The sequence below is a fragment of the Gallus gallus genome, chromosome 5, assembly GCF_016699485.2.
Source record: "Gallus gallus isolate bGalGal1 chromosome 5, bGalGal1.mat.broiler.GRCg7b, whole genome shotgun sequence".
Classification (NCBI taxonomy): Eukaryota; Metazoa; Chordata; class Aves; order Galliformes; family Phasianidae; genus Gallus; species Gallus gallus.
Window position 1 is genome coordinate 57,638,262 of NC_052536.1, and position 17,092 is coordinate 57,655,353.

The 17,092-nt window shown below is 53.2% G+C and overlaps 1 protein-coding gene across 3 annotated transcripts in view; it reads left to right on the forward strand.

Moving 5' to 3' along the window:
- The window catches only part of ATL1 (atlastin GTPase 1), a 29,558-nt gene extending 12,493 nt beyond the window's left edge, over positions 1 to 17,065 (forward strand). For 2 of the 3 annotated variants that reach the window (XM_046942604.1, XM_015276748.4), the window contains 13 exons: positions 1,937 to 2,184; positions 2,539 to 2,673; positions 3,397 to 3,501; positions 4,188 to 4,238; positions 5,444 to 5,500; positions 8,939 to 9,031; positions 9,848 to 9,986; positions 10,795 to 10,922; positions 11,478 to 11,534; positions 12,300 to 12,371; positions 13,701 to 14,132; positions 15,589 to 15,603; positions 16,293 to 17,065. In XM_046942604.1, coding sequence (XP_046798560.1) covers positions 2,152 to 2,184; positions 2,539 to 2,673; positions 3,397 to 3,501; positions 4,188 to 4,238; positions 5,444 to 5,500; positions 8,939 to 9,031; positions 9,848 to 9,986; positions 10,795 to 10,922; positions 11,478 to 11,534; positions 12,300 to 12,371; positions 13,701 to 14,132; positions 15,589 to 15,603; positions 16,293 to 16,403 — 1,428 coding nt within the window. In that variant the 5' untranslated portion in view covers positions 1,937 to 2,151 and the 3' untranslated portion in view covers positions 16,404 to 17,065. The remainder of the gene's footprint in view (positions 1 to 1,936; positions 2,185 to 2,538; positions 2,674 to 3,396; positions 3,502 to 4,187; positions 4,239 to 5,443; positions 5,501 to 8,938; positions 9,032 to 9,847; positions 9,987 to 10,794; positions 10,923 to 11,477; positions 11,535 to 12,299; positions 12,372 to 13,700; positions 14,133 to 15,588; positions 15,604 to 16,292) is intronic. The other variant, XM_015276747.4, reaches the window with a different exon arrangement.
- Positions 17,066 to 17,092: the final 27 nt, after the last annotated feature.

Below are 17,092 nucleotides of genomic sequence, written 5' to 3' on the forward strand. Positions count from 1 at the left end.
GTGGAGGTGGCACGGCTCTGTCACCTGCACACCGGGTGGCCTTGCTATGGCTCCAGCCAGCAGTGTTTAGATTTAATTCCATTTACAGATGTTTTCCTGCCTCCACCGTGAGTCACACCCTACAGGGATCTCCCTGCTGTCCTTTCTGTGCAGCTGTGGAAAGGAACAAAAGGACTCGCTTAGCTCAGCACTGGGAAACAGCAGGGGAGTGGAATTTCCACTTGTAGGCTTTATATGGCACTCGCAGCACGGCAGTCCCTAAAAAGACCACCGGGTTGGGCACTGTCTGCACCTGTGTGCTGGGGAGGACCCGATGCTGGAGGAGGTATTGAGTGCATGCAGCAAGCAGACAGCATGCCGGGGTCTTCAGTTCTTGGCCGGCTCGGTGACCTGCGCCTGCTCTGGGCTTTGGGAATGGGGAGGGTTTTTCTTGGAGGCTGCAGAGCAGTGATGTGGCCCAGGGGCTGCTGCTGGAAGGGCATTCAGTGCTGCTGCAGCCTGCTGCAAGGCTTCGCTTTCCAGCGGGTTGGGGACTTTTGCTAAGGAAACTGCAAGCCTTGGGAAGAAAAGATCTTTGTCTTTCAACTGTGAGCATTGAAAGCTCGCAGTATATGTCCCAAAGCCACCAGAAATCCCCTGGCAAGAAGGCTTAATGATCCTGATATTTCATAGAGGGATCGTAGGAAATCAGAAACTCATACAACAGCGCCGTTGTTATCTAAAACAAGAAGTTGCTGCTGGAGGCATCTTTATAAGAGGCCCAGGATGGGCAAACCCCATTCCTTGTGGTATTTTTAGTTTGCCTTTTAGCATGTCTGTGCACCGTCCCTGTGCTTTGCAACAGCTGGGACAGGCTGAAGGCAGGGCCCTGGGCTCGGGGCTGAGCTGTGTGCTGGAAGCATGCAGGCTGAGGCAGCGAGGAGGGATGCTTTGGGGAATCGTGGGGGACTTTCCACTGCATGCTCCCTCCCCACCGGTGAGCAGCTTTTACAGGGCCTCAGGTGAGCTGATCAGCGTGGTGCATCACCTTTGCTGTTCCTCTCCTGTGCTGGGCAGCTGGGAGACAACGAAAGGACGCTGGCAGGAGCTGGCCTGCCAAACCCCAGGGCTGTGGTTCCTGCTGTCACCATGGCAGTGAATGGGTGCTGTGTGTCTGAGTGTCTGTGAGTCCTGTCTGAAGGCTCTCAGCAAGCTGTCAAGAGGGAAGACTGCAGAATTAACACTCAGAGGCTTAGTGCAGCCTGCAGGTTGGATGGGACTCTGGGCTGTGCTGTTGCCATGGAAACTGCAGTGTCATACAGTCACAGAACTACAGCATGGTTGGGTTGGAAGGAACCTGAAAGCCTCCCCAGCCCCACCCCCACCATGGGCTGGGTGCCCCCAGCTCAGGCTGCCCACGGCCCATCCACGGCCTCGGCACCTCCAGGGATGGGGCACCCACAGCTCTGGGCAGTGCTGGGGCCTCACTGCCCTCTGACTAAAGCATTTCCTCCTGGCATCTAACCTACATCTCCCTTCTGTGTGTTATCAACATGATTCTCATCCTAAATCTTGAACACAGCATGGTATAAGCTGCTAAGGGAGATGTTGTGGCCTCAGCTGAGGCTACTGGAGACGTTAGGACAATCTTTGTGCATGTAAGAAGGTGTTTCTGATGGGAAGAGAATAATCTGTCTCCGTGTCAACTCCTGTAGGAGCATCTTGTCCAGCATGGCTCCAGCAGGGACGGGCAGGCATGCTGACACATTGCCCCAAAGCAGCTGGCAGCTTTGTCAAGGCGTCTGGGGAGTGCTGCAAAGACATCTGCTCTAAGGCATGCTGTCTTGGGGTGGATATTTTGGCCAGCTGACCTGTTAGAGCCCTGTCCAGTCCTGCTTTCCATCACTCTGTGCCGTCAGAAGGAACCAAACAGTTCTTGTGTCTCTTGTTTCCACAGGTAGCTTTGCAGACAAGGCTTACGAGTGGAGCTCCGAGGAGGAGGAGTCTGTGAGGAAGGCAGGACCGGTGCAAGTCCTCATTGTCAAGGATGACCATTCTTTTGAACTGGATGAAGCTGCACTCAACCGCATCCTCCTCTCGGAGGCTGTCAGAGACAAAGAGGTTGTGGCTGTGTCAGTTGCTGGAGCTTTTAGAAAAGGAAAGTCCTTCCTGATGGACTTCATGCTGCGGTACATGTACAACAAGGTATGGCTGCAGCTGCACATGGCTCTTCCCACTGCTGCTCAGTGCTCCTGTGTGCCCAGGGCTGATCAGGGAAGGACTCTGGTGTGGCTCTCTAGAGGTGCTCCAGCCTCTCTTTAGCATGGAGCCTCACAAACTACAATAGAGATGCTTCCACAACCCCGTGCAGCAGTGGGTCTCCAGCGGGACGCTGCCTTCCCTGACTCTGGAGCAGAAATGTTCACATTTGCTATGCTGTAGGAAACCTCTCTTGTGTGGGCCGCTTGTCTCCAGTGCTGGGGTAGAGGCGGCACAGAAGAGAGGTGTAAAACCAAAGTGAAATGGGAAATTCAGCATTTCTTCTGTTCCCACCCGCAGGAAGCAGTGGACTGGGTTGGAGATTACAACGAGCCTCTGACTGGTTTCTCCTGGAGGGGAGGATCTGAGCGGGAGACGACCGGCATCCAGATATGGAGTGAGGTTTTCCTGGTGGACAAGCCTGATGGTAAAAAGGTATCTGCTTCTGTGCTGTGTGGCTCTCTGTCTGTGTGTTACTCATCAGTTCGTCTTGCTGCTCCAGCTTCTGCCTTCTTGGAGGTGGCTGAAGTGGCTGTGAAGGTTTTGATACGTATCCCTGATTTAGCATGAGTGGGTTTAATGCACCGAGTGATACGATGTCTGAGTGTCCCCATCTGTCCCTGGTACCATCTCTACCTGTCCCTCTAACTCTGGGCACCCCAGAGATCCTTTCTCTGCTGCTCCAGGGATCTGGAATTTGAGGCCATTGCAAACTATTCCCCCTTCCTAAAGCAGTAGACGTGACAAGGAACGCCTTCATTCGGGGAGGTCATGTATAGTGAGAACTGGGAAATCCTGCAAATCCAGCTTTTAGGCAGGAATATTTGTACCTGTCAGCTCTTCGGTGAAGTTGAGATATGCTGCAGTATTTGGCTTCTGTGACGTGAAACTAGTGCAGGCTCAGGAGGAGACCCATGTGCACTGACAGCAAATGTCAGAAGAACAAAGCAGTTCCCTCCTCTGTGTTATGCAGCATTCATTTCTTGCTGTCAGGAGTGACTGGAGATGCTCTTTTCCTTTATCTTCCACCAATTGTAAGTGTGAGGCAGGAGCACTGACATTCAACCACCTGTCCCGTTGGCATTTGAGAGTGATTTTGCTTGGGTGCAGATGCTGAATGGGTGCATCCAGGCTGACCTGCAGCTTTCTGCCTCTCAGGTTGCAGTGCTGCTGATGGACACACAGGGGACCTTCGACAGTCAGTCCACCCTGCGGGATTCAGCCACTGTGTTTGCCCTGAGCACAATGATCAGCTCAATACAGGTAAGAAAGGAGATGTCTCCAGGAAACAGTTGCTTCAGGTGGTGGCTGAAAACCAGTAGCTTGGCACCAGCCTAACGCAGCTGGGGGAGAGACAAAGGCCAGCGTGTTGGCTGCACTGAGTGCAGGGTTCAGTCGTGACTGCACCATTGCAGGGAAAGTCTCATCTCCTCATCTCACCCTAAGAGCAAAACCAGCAGCAGATGCACTCCTTTACTCCCAGCTGACAGAGAGGAAAGGATGTTGGTCTGGTGAAGTTCATGCGCCTTTGTCTCAGTGCTGCTGGAGAAACCACTGGGCTGAGGGTATTCTCACAGCAGGCGGTTCCTGTGTAGTAGTAATGCTCCCCTTCCCTTTCTCTGATCTTTGCTTCTGGAGGACAGCATTAAGAGGATGTCTTGAGACAGAGCTCAGCACATCATATACGTGGAGGAGAGGAAACATTACTTACACCTAAGAGGCTTCCTGGATGGGACAGGACAGCCCTTGCTGCTCCCATGCTGGAGCGTTTTGCTGAGCTGGGAGGAGCAGTGCCTGTCTGTCTGTCTGTCTGTCTGTCCGGCAGTATGGCTATGCTTGGAGCACCAGGGGCCAGCTGGGCCTTCGTCTGTGTCCCCATGGTCACGTTGTAAGCTTTAACCACATTGATCCAAGGGACAATGCTCTGAGGTTTCTGTGTTTACTTACAGGTTTATAACTTGTCGCAGAATGTGCAGGAGGATGATCTGCAGCACCTGCAGGTAAGACCCCTTGTCTCTGCTGCTCTTTGTCACTGGGGTCCCTGGATTATGCTCTGCACTTGCGAGATGCTTTGCTCTGGAAAGGCATGTTTGCCTTTGGAGCTACAGAAGGGTCTCAGAGTTTCCCAGCTCTCATTTTGGTTCATGGGCATGGAGGAACAGTCACCTGTGGCAGTACAGTCAGTGGGACACTCACCAGGAGCACAGTCATGCCCTGTAGGACTCTGGGGGTGGCAGGGGTCTGTTATTTACTCCTAGAATCATAGAATCACAGAAGGGCTTGTGTTGGAAGGGACCTTAAGGCCCATCCAGCCCCAGCCCCCACTGTGGGCAGGGACACCTCTGACCAGAGCAGGCTACCCAGGGCCCCATCCAGCCTGCCCTTGCACTTTTTGGCTGAGAAACACAGAGAAATTGGTTTCTAATCCTAAGCCAGGATATTGACATCTGGTTGTGGCTCAATACAGATGACCCAGAAGGGTATTTACAACCCTGAGTGCTGGAGACAAGCAGCTCTGGGGTGTTTTCTTTATGGCACGCATGTCCTGCCTGCCTCTGCCTACAGTTTTCTCTTTTGTTCAGTTGGCTGCTTGACTGGCTGGTTAGGGGTTTCTTCAGTAGCTTAAGGAAAAGGAAAGGAAAAGTCCAGCTGGAAAAATCAGAAGAGTTCTGCACTGCTTCAGTCAGTAAACATTTTTTAACAATAATACTTTCTTTACACTGCACTTATCCACTGCAAATCCAGTCTTTCAGTTGGAATTTGGAGCCATCATTGTTTAACACGTTGACCCACTTTTAGGCATCTGTGAAACACATTATTGGTGTCTCTGCTAAGAATTTGCAGTCCAGAGAGACCGGAGAGCCCTCAAATGTTGCTGGTAGGCTGATCTGATCTGCACAGCGGGGCTCTGCAGGGAAAGTACTTCTTTCTGAATTCATTTCCACCCCTTCCTGGAGTGTTTAAAGAGAGCAGGGCTCCAGCAGTCCCCTCTCACTCGTGAAGTTTGAAGGCAGCAGCAAGCAGCTCATTGGAGCCATTTGTCACAGGTTTGGCAGCCAAAAACTCCAGGCTGAGGTTTTTCACGTAAGGGCTTTGCATGGTGACCGCCCATAACTGCTCCCTCTGCCTGTAAAACACGAACCAAACGTTGCCCTGCCTGTGGCCCCGGAGCTGACAGTCCTGCTTCCCTTGCGTCTCTCCGCAGCTGTTCACCGAGTACGGCCGGCTGGCCATGGAGGAAACCTTCCTGAAGCCCTTCCAGGTGAGTCGAGGCTGCTGACCACCAGCATCCCCCACGCCCAAGGCTTTGCCACGAGGTGTCACTGCAGCGTGCGGGACGGATGAGCAGGGAGGCGTGGAGACCGGCTGAGCTGAGGCGAAGGAAGGGCTTTGTGTTTCCTTACCCCCGAGGAGCTTTCTGAATACATCCAATCTCTCTCCTTCTCTCTGCTCTCAGCCTCGGCTGCTGGCGGCTCCCCGGCCCCGCAGCGATCCCCTCACCCAGCAGGTCTGGATGCAGCTGGAGGCTGTTAGCTGAGCGAGGCTTTGTTCCCAGGGACAAAAGGCTTCGGTGCAACGTGATGAGTGCTGTGTGGCATCAGCTGTGTCCTGGCAGGGCACCGTACAAGTGATGCTCTGCCTCGAGAGCTGTGCACGCGGTGATGCAGCGTCCCCAGCTGAAGGAGGGAGAGCCATCCCTACAGCTCAGCTCTTTTCTTGCTGGGCTCACGAGGTGCTCAGCTTTAGTGGCAGAGGTTTGAACACCCAGACAGGTTTGTAACAATGCAGCCTTGGCTGTCAGAGCCTTTGAGCCCGCTGCTGCCTGGGAATCCCTGCACTTGGCAGAACAAAGAACGTTAGCTCAGAACAAAGGGATCGGCTCAGAGTGGTGAGTGTAAGTGGGATTTTAACTGCAAATAAGTGACAGCTGTTTCCCAAGCTGTGCATAGGTGGCATTCAGGAGAGGAGTTAGGCAAACGCCAGCTCACTCTGGACACCAGAGCTGTGAGCAGCTCAGCACGGCAGGAGGACGATGGGCTGGGAGGGCCCCTTCCAGGAGGAAAGTGAATGGGAGTGAAAAGAGAAAAGTGGAAGGAGTGGAGGTAGGAGTCCATGGGTTGGCTTTAGCAGCTGCTCTCGAGAAAGGTGGCTCAGCAGCTCGCTAAACCCTCAGTCCTGTAACAGAACGAGCTGTGGTTTGTGTGGCTTTGATAGTAGCTGTACTGAACCCTGTGCACCTGGAAGGCTGGGAAGGAATCAAATGGGTTTGGAAGGTTTTGGAGATCATTGGTACCTGCGTGAGCCAGGAAGCAGGGCCCAATACTCACTTCCCTTACCCAGGCACCCCCTGGCAGCCCCAATGCCTCAGTCCATCTTCTAGCTTGCACCTGCAATAGGAGAGCTGGATGCAAGGTTTGTGAGCTTCCCAAAGCAGGGAGCAATTGTAGAAATGCAAGCAGTAATTGGGAATGGGTTACAGCTGTCTTGCTTTGCCTTCCAGTATTAAAAGAGAATTGTCAGTCTCCCCATCATCCTGGAAGGCAGAAGGGGTTTATGAGGTGGCTGTGGTCAGGAAGGGGGAATGGAATAAAAAGCTTAAAAAAATATAACAAGTGGGCAAATAGAGATTTTTAGGGAGCTTTGAGTATATATTGGATATAGCAAAGGTAGATGATTGGTAAATGGTGTTAAAGCTACCAGTAAAAACGTTTGGCTTGTTGCTGTAAGAACCAGGAGAAAATTGTAATACGGTACAGAAAAAGCCAGACATTAAATAAATATTTCTGTTCTTTATTTAAAAGTTAGCAGGATAATCTTGCCAAATATTACAGTGAAAGTGAAATGCTCCATCAGTGAGAAGGAGGCTGTAAAGAGACACTGTTAAATGTGCTTAAGTCATTAGGACTGGCTGGCAGCCCGTGGCTTTGCCTAATGATGTAAGTGGTGTCAAGTCATGCAGGTCTGTGGGCAGTAAGTCTGGTCGCACATCCCAGTATCCATTTTACGAGGCCACAAGCTTGGTTGATAAAGGTAACTATCGCTGTGATACTCTGCCTTCTGTGTGCCTTATCTCCATAAAGTGCTGATGGAAATGGAGCCAACAATGGAGCCAGTCAGCGTTGTCTGTTTTAATCCATGTAAATGGATTAAAAACCCATTAACTGATAGATGGCTGAGGATGCCGAACTAATTGTAACAGGGACACATCATCCTTCAGAAGCGTTTCCTTGGGGCTCCCCCCCTCCCCAGGGTCTCTGTGCTTCACTGCAGTCTTCAGCAGCAATCTCCGTGCAAGTGTGGAACAGCTGTGGATGTGGTGAGATTTGGTGGAGGAGCTGGTGGCAGTGGGGCCGTGTGAGCAGAGCAGAGCGCAGCTGCCTGTCCCCATCTCAGCACTGCCTCCTGCAGAGCATGTTTGAGGATGGCCATCTGTTGCCACTTCCCACCCAGGAGGAGGCAGGCTGCAGCTGAGGCCGGACAGATTTGGTGTGCTGATGGGGAGCATGCTTCTGAGTGGGGAGAGCAACCGAACAGCTCAGCCAGAGATGTGGGGGCTTGGAACCAAGGCAGCTTTGTTTGCAGAAGATGGCCTGCAGCTTGAGTTCCTTGGGTGAGGTTCTGAGCCTGGAAGTCCAACTCAGCGAATGTCTTTTGGCCTTGTGATACGTGAGGAGGAGGCTGCCAAACAGCGAGTGCGGTGGTAGCGAGGTGGTTGAGCTGGTGCTGCTGGAAAGGAGGCAGCACTGGGTGGTGGAAAATGAGCTCTTCCTTTCTGCTGCCTGCACTGTGCTATGTGCCAAAACAGTGCTGTATGCTGACCAATGCCTTTGCTTGGCAGAGGGCTGCAGGTCGTTGGGCACGTGGAGCACAGCAGCTCTGCTGCATTTCTGCTTGAGAAGAAAGAAAATAACTCCCAACTCAGCACGAGGAGTGCACAACGTGTTTGTGGACAAGTCCTAAGCATGGCCCCGTCTCCTGAGCGTCCTGCAGTCTCCAAAAGAACAGCATGTCCTGAAAGACAGAGCTGCAGGCGTTTGCTGTGGCTTGCAGTGCCTTTAGGAATGACCAACTCGCTGCTCTGTTTTCTTTTTTTTCCTCTTTTCCTGATGTTTTCTGGAAGAAAAACAAGGAGGGGAAACAGTTGCCCAAACCTTTGTTTTAAACACAGTCTTAAGGAAACTGCAATGAGATGCATTCCCCTCAGTGCTTATTCCAATGGAGGGGAGAAGCCCCGGGGCTCTGCCCCACAGCCACCCCCAGCACACAGATGGGGCACAGAGCAGTGATTCCTTCCCAAAGCCATTTCTGTAGCGACGCGGAGCTGACCGTGCTGGTGTTTATTTATTCGTTGAATAGAGACGGCGGATGTCTCAATAAAGATTCCCAAAGCCAACGATTTCTTACTCCTCGTTATCCTACATGTGCTTCTCGTTAAAAGTCTGTCTGGAGAGCTGCCCGGTGAAAATGGCTGGAAAACGAGCCCGTGAGATTCCCATAGGATGGAGCTGAACGCGGCTGCAGCTCGCTGCCTTTTGTCCTGCTTAGCAAAGATCCCTTCCTTGTTCTGCACTCGAAATGACGGGTGCTGTTTTCCAAGCCAGGGACTCAAACTGTCACCCAGCAGATCCCCTCCTGCTAACGTGTGGCTGAGCGGCGCCGGTGCTGCGTGGCACTCACTGCTTCTGTTCCTCTTTCCCAGTCCCTGATATTCCTGGTGCGTGACTGGAGTTTCCCCTATGAGTTTTCCTATGGGTCCGACGGCGGCGCGAGGTTCCTGGAGAAGCGCCTGAAGGTTTGTCCTTTCTCCTCTGGATTTCACGAACGGTTTCCACGTGGGCTTCCATGACTCCCTTAAGGCAGGGCTTTGCTCAGCTGTGAGCTGGTGATGGTGGTTAAGGGCACACCTGTACTTGGCCATGCCTTAAAATCACAGCAGAAATATCTTAGAGAATCATAGAACCATGGAACGGCTTGGGTTGGAAGGGACCTCAAAGGTCATCTAGCTAGAATCTAGAATCTTTGAGGTCCCTTCCAACCCAAGCCATTCTGTGCTCAGTTCCAGCCCCATACCATGGACAGGGTTGCCAGCCACTAAATGAGGCAGCAGGTCAGGCTGCCCGGGGCCCCATCCAGCTGCCTTTGGGCACTTCCAGGGATGGAGCACTGCCCAGAGGAGTTGGGATTCTGTGTTGTAGGAAGCTGAATTCTCCGTGCTGCAGTCAGTGCAGGGCTACCCTTCTGCTGGAGGGACAAGGAAGAATGCTTTAAGTAATAGGCGCTTGTAGAGTGAAACCAATGGGCGAGGGCTCTGTGGGGATTGATCAGGAAATGCATGGGTGATTTGGTAGTGGAGAGGCCTGGTCAAAGAGAGGGAGAGAATGGCCCTGGTGGGAAATCCCAAATGCTTTTGCATTCAGGTCATACGCACACGTGCACATTTTCCAATTGATAATAACATGCCCTGGGGCGTGCGGTCAGAGATGGGCCAGTTCCTGGGTTGCTGGAAGAGCTCTGTCCTCGTGCTCATGCACTGCACTGCTAAGGCACTGCTGTTGTCCCAGTGTCTCTGCATGCAGAGGAAACCTGACCACACACTGCTCTCCCACAGGTCTCGGGGAATCAGCACGAAGAGCTGCAGAATGTCAGAAAGCACATCCATTCCTGCTTCACCAAAATCTCCTGCTTCCTTTTACCTCACCCCGGCCTGAAGGTAGCCACCAACCCCAATTTCGACGGAAAGCTGAAAGGTACAAAGCAAAGGTCCGCTGTCAGACCGATGCCGTGGGCTTCCCGTGAAACCCTTACAAGGATTTTCCATGAAAGAGCTCCTGCAGTGCATTCCCATTCCTCACGTGCAGCTCGGCACAGATGCAGAGCAGGGCAGACTGGTTGCTGCACAGCAGGTAGCCTTGTCACACCCGCTCTCTTAAGAACATTATTTCACTTTGAAAAGCTTTCCAAGGATCGTTTAGCCCTCCTGACTTATCTGATCGGCGGTTTCCCTTCAGGACAGACTTAGTTAATCAGGTGAAATAAAAGGGAAGGGTGAAAAAATGGAACTCATCCCTCTGGCAAACCGTGCTAAGCAGCAGCAGGGCAGGCGAGGCAGCAGGGGAGGGAGGCTCTGCTGGAAGCTGAACTGGGGTTTGTTGATTCCCCCTTTAATTTTGGGTGCTGAGCAGTATTTAACAAGTGCATACGGACCTGGCTTAGGATTGCCAGCGTTCTCTTGTTCTTTCAGAGCTGTACTCAGCTTTTCTCTTGGCAAGGAGGTGCTGCTCTCTGGCAATTGGTGCACGTTAGCAGTGCCATCAGCAAAAGCAAAAGTCACATCTGTGTTCCTGCAGCTACTTTTGAGACAGTGAAGCTGGTTTGTGTGTACGTGCACAGCTGCATGCTCTGTTTGAGGGTTCCCTTCACTGGGGATCATTGCTGGGTGCTCACCTCACCGAGTTACAGTGTGCCCGTATCCAGGCTCGGGTTCCCCCTTGTTGTGTGATGGCAGTGCGCGCTGTGGCTGAGGGGTGGCACTGATGGTGTTGGGCTTATTTCCAGAAATAGACGATGAGTTCATCAAGAACTTGAAGATTTTAATTCCATGGCTTCTTAGTCCCGAGAGCCTGGATGTTAAGGAGATCAATGGAAACCACATCACCTGCCGAGGCCTTGTGGAGTATTTTAAGGTATTGGCTTATTCCAGAGAAATTGGGCTTATTTGTTTGCAGCACCTTAGCAATTGTGCTGTAATGAAAGGGCAAAGTGTCAGTGTGTTTGGCCATGCAGAGTGAGCCCCAGGAGTGGGCAGGGCTCTTCCTTGCCACGGAGAATGGAGGACTGGAGGGAGGGAGGCTGAGGGCCGTATTCCCATTGCCTTTGGAAAACGCTTCACTGTGTTGTCATGGCTACTGGGACATTTTAATGCAAGACATCAGTGAGTAATTCTCACCACCTACTCTCTGGGGCTATTTGACTCCGGCTCCTTCTCCTCCAGTGAAGGACGGAGGTAGGTGCAGATCCTATGGGGTAGATGTTGGAGTGAGCGATGGGAGTGTGAGCCCTGAGAGACTGCCCTGCAGCACCCAAAGAATGGACGGTGAGCCGTGCGCTGCCTGCCACAGCATCCCCTGCTGAAGCCATCCCATGCCAGGAACCTCCCCCTCTTCAGGCTTTTCCCATCCTGTTGATGCCGTGCTGTAATGGGGTCTGCGCTGCGCCTGATGTGATTTCATGTTTTGCAGGCATACATCAAGATCTACCAGGGGGAAGAGCTGCCGCACCCAAAGTCGATGCTGCAGGTAGGTGGGCTGTGTGAGGTGGCCGTCCCTGCACTGTGGTTGCTGTTGATTTCCCATTAGCTGTCAGAGGAGTCCACTGGTGCAGCACTTGGAGTCTTCCATGCTTTTGTTTTAAGTGCCTTACTTGGACAACCCAAGCAGCATCCAGCTGTCACTTCCAAGCCCAAAGGAGCTGCACTGTGGGGAAGCAGCGGAGGCAGCAGGGCTGGTGCAGGGCCGGGCTGCTGAGCTGCAGTTTCCCTGCAGGTGAGCAGTGTTGTCCCCTGGCTGTGGTGTGACCACACACGGAGGGATGCGCCCCACGTGGTGCTGCTGTGCTGGGTCAGGGCTCAGTGGGAGGCTGCAGCTGGGGCTGTTTACATACCCTGAGCCTTTTATCTGCTTTCTTGCTGTTTCCCACAGCTGAAGCCAGAGGTTCCGTTGCTCTGACTTGGAGGGGAGGAATCCTCTCCTGACGCAGGCTTTTGCCTGAGGGTACCGAACAGGGAAATACAGAAGGATCTTGTTTGGTGTTGGTCAGAGTGCAGTTGGAGAAGGGAGCTGGGTAGTTCTGTGTGTGCACCGGGGTACCACGCATGCCTCCAGGCCAAAAGCATGTGGATCGCGTGCCCCCGGCTTCCTCGCTGCCGTTGCACTTCTGTGATTACAGGAGTTGGACTCAATGATCCCTTTGGATCCCTTCCAGATTGGGATGTTCTGTGATTCTGCGATCCTTAACCTCACAGTCCTGCAGCTGAACTTTGCATCCTTTTGCCCTTCTTGCAGGCCACGGCAGAAGCCAACAATTTAGCAGCAGTTGCCACTGCCAAAGACACCTACAGCAGGAGAATGGAAGAGGTAGGTGTGCTCAGCACCCTATTTCACAGGCTCTCCCGTCCTGGGGAAACCTCCCTGCCTGGTTTCCTGATGGAAAACATCCTGCAAGGACTCGGCCAAGATTTATGGCCGCATCCGTGCAGGTGCAGCGTGTTCAGGTTCCCAGTGAGACACTCTGCCATGTTCGTGGTGGAAAGGGGCCAAAGGAAAGCGATGTCTGGTCAGGATTTCGTGGCAGGGCATGGGAAGACAGTTGACAAATGGTTGCTCTTCTATCTGATGGCAGCTTTTTGCAGAGCGCTGTGACTCCAGCTGAATTTACATCCTTTTCCCAGTGTTCCCTCAGCTGCAAAGTGTAATGGAAAGGGGCAGCGCTGCTGTGTGACCATGCAACCCCTGACGGTCAGAACATGAGGTGATGGCACAAAGGTGTACCAGGGGAGGGTCAGACAGGGCATGAAACATTTCTCTATCACGAGAGTGGTCAGACACCAGAGCAGGCTTCCTAGCAAGTTGGTTGGTGCCCCGTGGCTGTCAGCATTCAAAGGGCATTTGGGCAACGCCCTCAGTGATGTGCTTTAACTTTTGGTTAGCCTTGAAGTGCGGTGGGACTGAATGGTCTTCGTGGGTCCCTTCCAAGTGAATATCCTGTCCTATCCTAATCCTGTCCTATCCTTTAACCCGTGCCACGTCTGGTGCTAATTAGGGGATAAAGTCATTATATATCATTAAATTAAAGTCACTAAATATCATTATAACTGGCATTTCGCCTCTGCCCTGCCCTACCAGCCCGTCTCAGCTCAGGCATGAGATGATTGTGATGTTTTAAGGTGAAGCTCAGACCTTAGCCTGTCTCCTGCCACTTCCAGCTCTGTTCTGCAGTACTGGAGGTTGCTGTGCTTTGGCACGGAGGGCGTGCAGAGCTGCATGGCCAAATTACTGTGCACTGCCCTGGGTCTGTGTTTGTGCTTATGCCTTAAAACCCGAAGTGCTGATCCTCTGTAGCAGGAGGAGAACAGTGCTGCTGGAGCCGGTTAGTTGAGGGTGGGCCTTTGAGTCTCCAGGTTCAAGTCCTGAGCAATAGCGGCTGGAAGACACGGTCCCAAGAGGAGGGTCTTGTGAAAGGATGGGAGCCAGGGGAGGCTCAGGTTGGGTATTAGGAACAATTAATGAGGCTAAGAGGAGGGTGAGAGGTGCTGGTTCCTAAGACCCCGGTGAGCAGTCACAGAGTGTGGACATACACAGTGCTCAGTGCCAAAGAGGAGCGCGTGGAGCTGCCGTTCCGGTGGTTTGCATGGCAGAACACGGGAGCTGAGGGTGCCGAGTGAGCAGGCTGTGCTTTCCGTGCAGGTCTGTGGTGGGGACAAACCCTTCCTTGCACCCAGTGACCTGCAGACCAAACACGTGGAGCTGAAGGACGAAGCCGTGAGGCTGTTCCGTGGGGTGAAGAAGATGGGCGGGGAGGAGTTCAGCCGCCGCTACCTCCAGCAGCTGGAGAACGAGATCGATGAGCTCTACATCCAGTACATCAAGCACAACGACAGCAAGAACATCTTCCATGCCGCCCGCACCCCCGCCACGCTCTTCGTCGTCATCTTCATCACTTACGTCATCGCCGGAGTGACCGGCTTCATTGGCTTGGACATCATAGCCAGTCTGTGCAACATGATCATGGGCTTGACACTTATCACACTGTGTACCTGGGCGTACATCAGATACTCTGGGGAGTACAGAGAACTGGGCGCAGTAATAGACCAAGTGGCGGCGGCGTTGTGGGACCAGGTAGGATAAAGAGCTTTTCATTTAAGAACCAACTGACCGAACCCACATCCCCCTCCCTCCCCCCCCCAAAGTTCTTAACCATTGTTTCCTGGGGCCTTTCCTCCTCTTCCAATGGCTGTTGGGTTTGCACCTAGGCTTGTTAGGTGCGGTGGGACGGTGCCCTTCAGTCCGTGCCTTAGGCCTTCCAGATGGGGAAAGCAGGGCCAGAGGAGTGTTTTCAGGTTGGGTTGTGGAGGTGATGATGAGGGGAGAAGTCTTAGGTCCGGGTGGCTCTCTGAGGGTAGGAGAGCGCAGTGTGCTGTAGCTGGCAAAAGCCCTGGGCTCAAATCTGATCCCCACAAGCTATTTTGTTCTGCCTTTTTCTGCTTGTTTTACCCATCCCAAAATGCTGCTTTGCGGATGCTAAATGCTGGCACAGGGCAGCACAGAGTGTGATCCTGCTGGGGAGGTGCTCAGGACCACAGGAGTTTGTGTGCTCCGAGTGTGTGCCAAGGGGGAAGCCCTGCTCCTCCCTCCTGGCACAGGGCAGGGCTTTGGCCATCCCTGGGCTGCAGGGTGCTGATGCTGGGGCTCTGTCCTGCCTGCTTCAGGCTTGCCATCTCTCTTTGTCTTCGCTTTGTGCAAACAAGTGCGCAGGTCTTGGTTGGGTCCTGCTGTCAGACATCCCTAAAACCTTAACAAAGGTTGCAGTGAGAAAACACTGCCCCTTGGCTGCTTTTTATCCAGGAGTGAGGAGTTTTCGCTTCAGTGTGACCACCTCCGCCTGCTCCGGGTGTGCCTAGAGCTAACCGTGCTTCATTTTTCACACTGAGCTGTTCATTACTCAGTTTCTTCACCCCTGAGCCAGGCAGCAATGTCAGCTGCATTTAAAACAAGGGCAAGCAGGGGCTGCCCATTGTCCCCCGCATCCCAGGTGGGTCCATCCTGACATCCTGGTGGTGCTCTTGGTGCTTTTCGGGGGATGCTGGGTGTCGAAGCCCATCCCTATGTAGGAACCTGGAATGAGTTCAGCACCATAGTGAGAACAGCATGGGGCCAGCAGGAAGTGAGAGGCATGGGCTGCCTGCAGGCTGCCCTGCTGGGAATTAAGGAAGAGGTTAAAGTGTTTGCAGCTGCTCCCTGGTACCCCCCTGCCCCAGGCACATCTCAGCACAACTTCCCAAGGTGGGGGAGAGCACTCCCAAGAAGGAGCTTTGCAGAGCAGCGGTGCCTTTAGGGGCTGTTGGTGCCCCTGAAGAGCAGTGCAGGGAGCCCTCAGGGCTCTGTATGCGTGTGCTGTCCCTGTGGCTGCAGGAGGCCTGGGCAGGGCCTTGGGGGCATCCTGCAAGCATGCTGCTGTGGGGGACTGAATGCACTGAATGGAGACATGAGGTTTGCTCCTGTGGATGTGTGTGATACACAGAGATGCTTCTTTCTTTTTTTTTTCTCCCTTTTCTTCCCCCAATGCCTCTCGCAGGGGAGCACAAATGAGGTAAGTGCCTCTCGGGTCCCCCTCTCCCCCTAAGCACTCTCCCATGGGTGCCTCGAGTGATGGGGAACCCCTGGGAGGTGAAGCATGCAGAGCTGCTGGGTGCAGGGATGGGGGTTGACGGCAGCATGTGGCACCTCCAGTGCCTGGGGAAGGGCACTGCTGGAGGCCAAGTGCGGGGGAGAGTCTGGGGGCTTTTTATGTGTGTGTTATAAGGGGGGGCTTGAGTCTTTCTCCTATTAGTTGTGTTTGGGGATGCTATGGGGTCAGCTCCGCTGCACAGCCCCGCTGCACAGCTTCCCTGCGCTGCCAGTGCTGGTACATTCTGCTGCCTTTGAGTGAGGTGGGGATTTCCTTCTAAGTGAGATGTGGGGCAGCTCTCGCAGGTGCTGAGCCCCTTCTGTCCCATGGAGACCAGTGCAGGGCTGTCTGGGGGCCTCTCTGTGCCTTAAGCACGGTTGAAAGCTGCGACTTCTGGGGCTGCGGGCTTTGCTGTGTCTGTGTGCAATGGTGAAAGCTTGGTGAGCTCCTGAACTCGCTCTCTCCCCTTGTGGATGTCACGGCAGGGCTTAAGGCCAGGTGGGCTTCGAGGGCCCTTCCACCCAACCATTCTGCAGCTCTATGATCGTACACCACCCGGAGCGGGTGCACAAACCAGAGGGCGATCTGAGCCTCTCCTGTGTTTCTTGCAGGCTTTGTACAAGCTGTACAGCGCGGCAGCGACCCACAGACATTTGTACCACCACGCCTTCCCCGCACAGAAAGCGGAGCCTGCCGAGGGCCCGGACAGGAAGAAGATGTGACACAGCTGTGAGCCACGGGCAGCCTCGTCGGTGCATGAACGCGACGCGGCCGCCATCGGTTCAGCCCTTCATTGCTCACCCATCACGAGCTGCCGTGCAGGACCAAACACGGGGCTCAGCGCCCAGCCGGGCTCTGTCCATGCAGCAGTGGCTGGGAAGGCTGGGGCACGTCTTGTGTTCTGTTCTGTGTACATAGCGGTGCTGCTGCCCACACAAAGTGCTTTTGATTTGCAATATCCAGCGTACTTCCCAGCTCGTTTACAAAGCCTTATTTCTCCCTTTTTAATTAATCATTAAGGGAATTATAATTTGCGTGGCACTGCAACTAAAGACCTTCCAAATCTTAGCGTTATTCCAAACCATCTTCTGTCCAGATACTTGAACAGGTTGTAACACGTAACCACGGTTTTTCTTCAATTACAGCAGCGTAATTAGAAATGTATTAACTTGCTCTGTCAGCAGCTGTAAGGACACTTATGCTATGGTATGTTAACGATATTGTAAGGAAAGCGTACTTTTCCATTCGTAACTGATGCCCACGGTCTCACTTTGTACGAGTATCGGAGAAAGTCTCACTGTATTTCTGTATATATATCCGTTATAGTGCATAGGAATGTGTTCTTTTATTGTCAGAACTATTAAAGTTTGCTTTTTGTTCCTAAGAAGTCGGCTCTGGAGGCTGTGCGCTG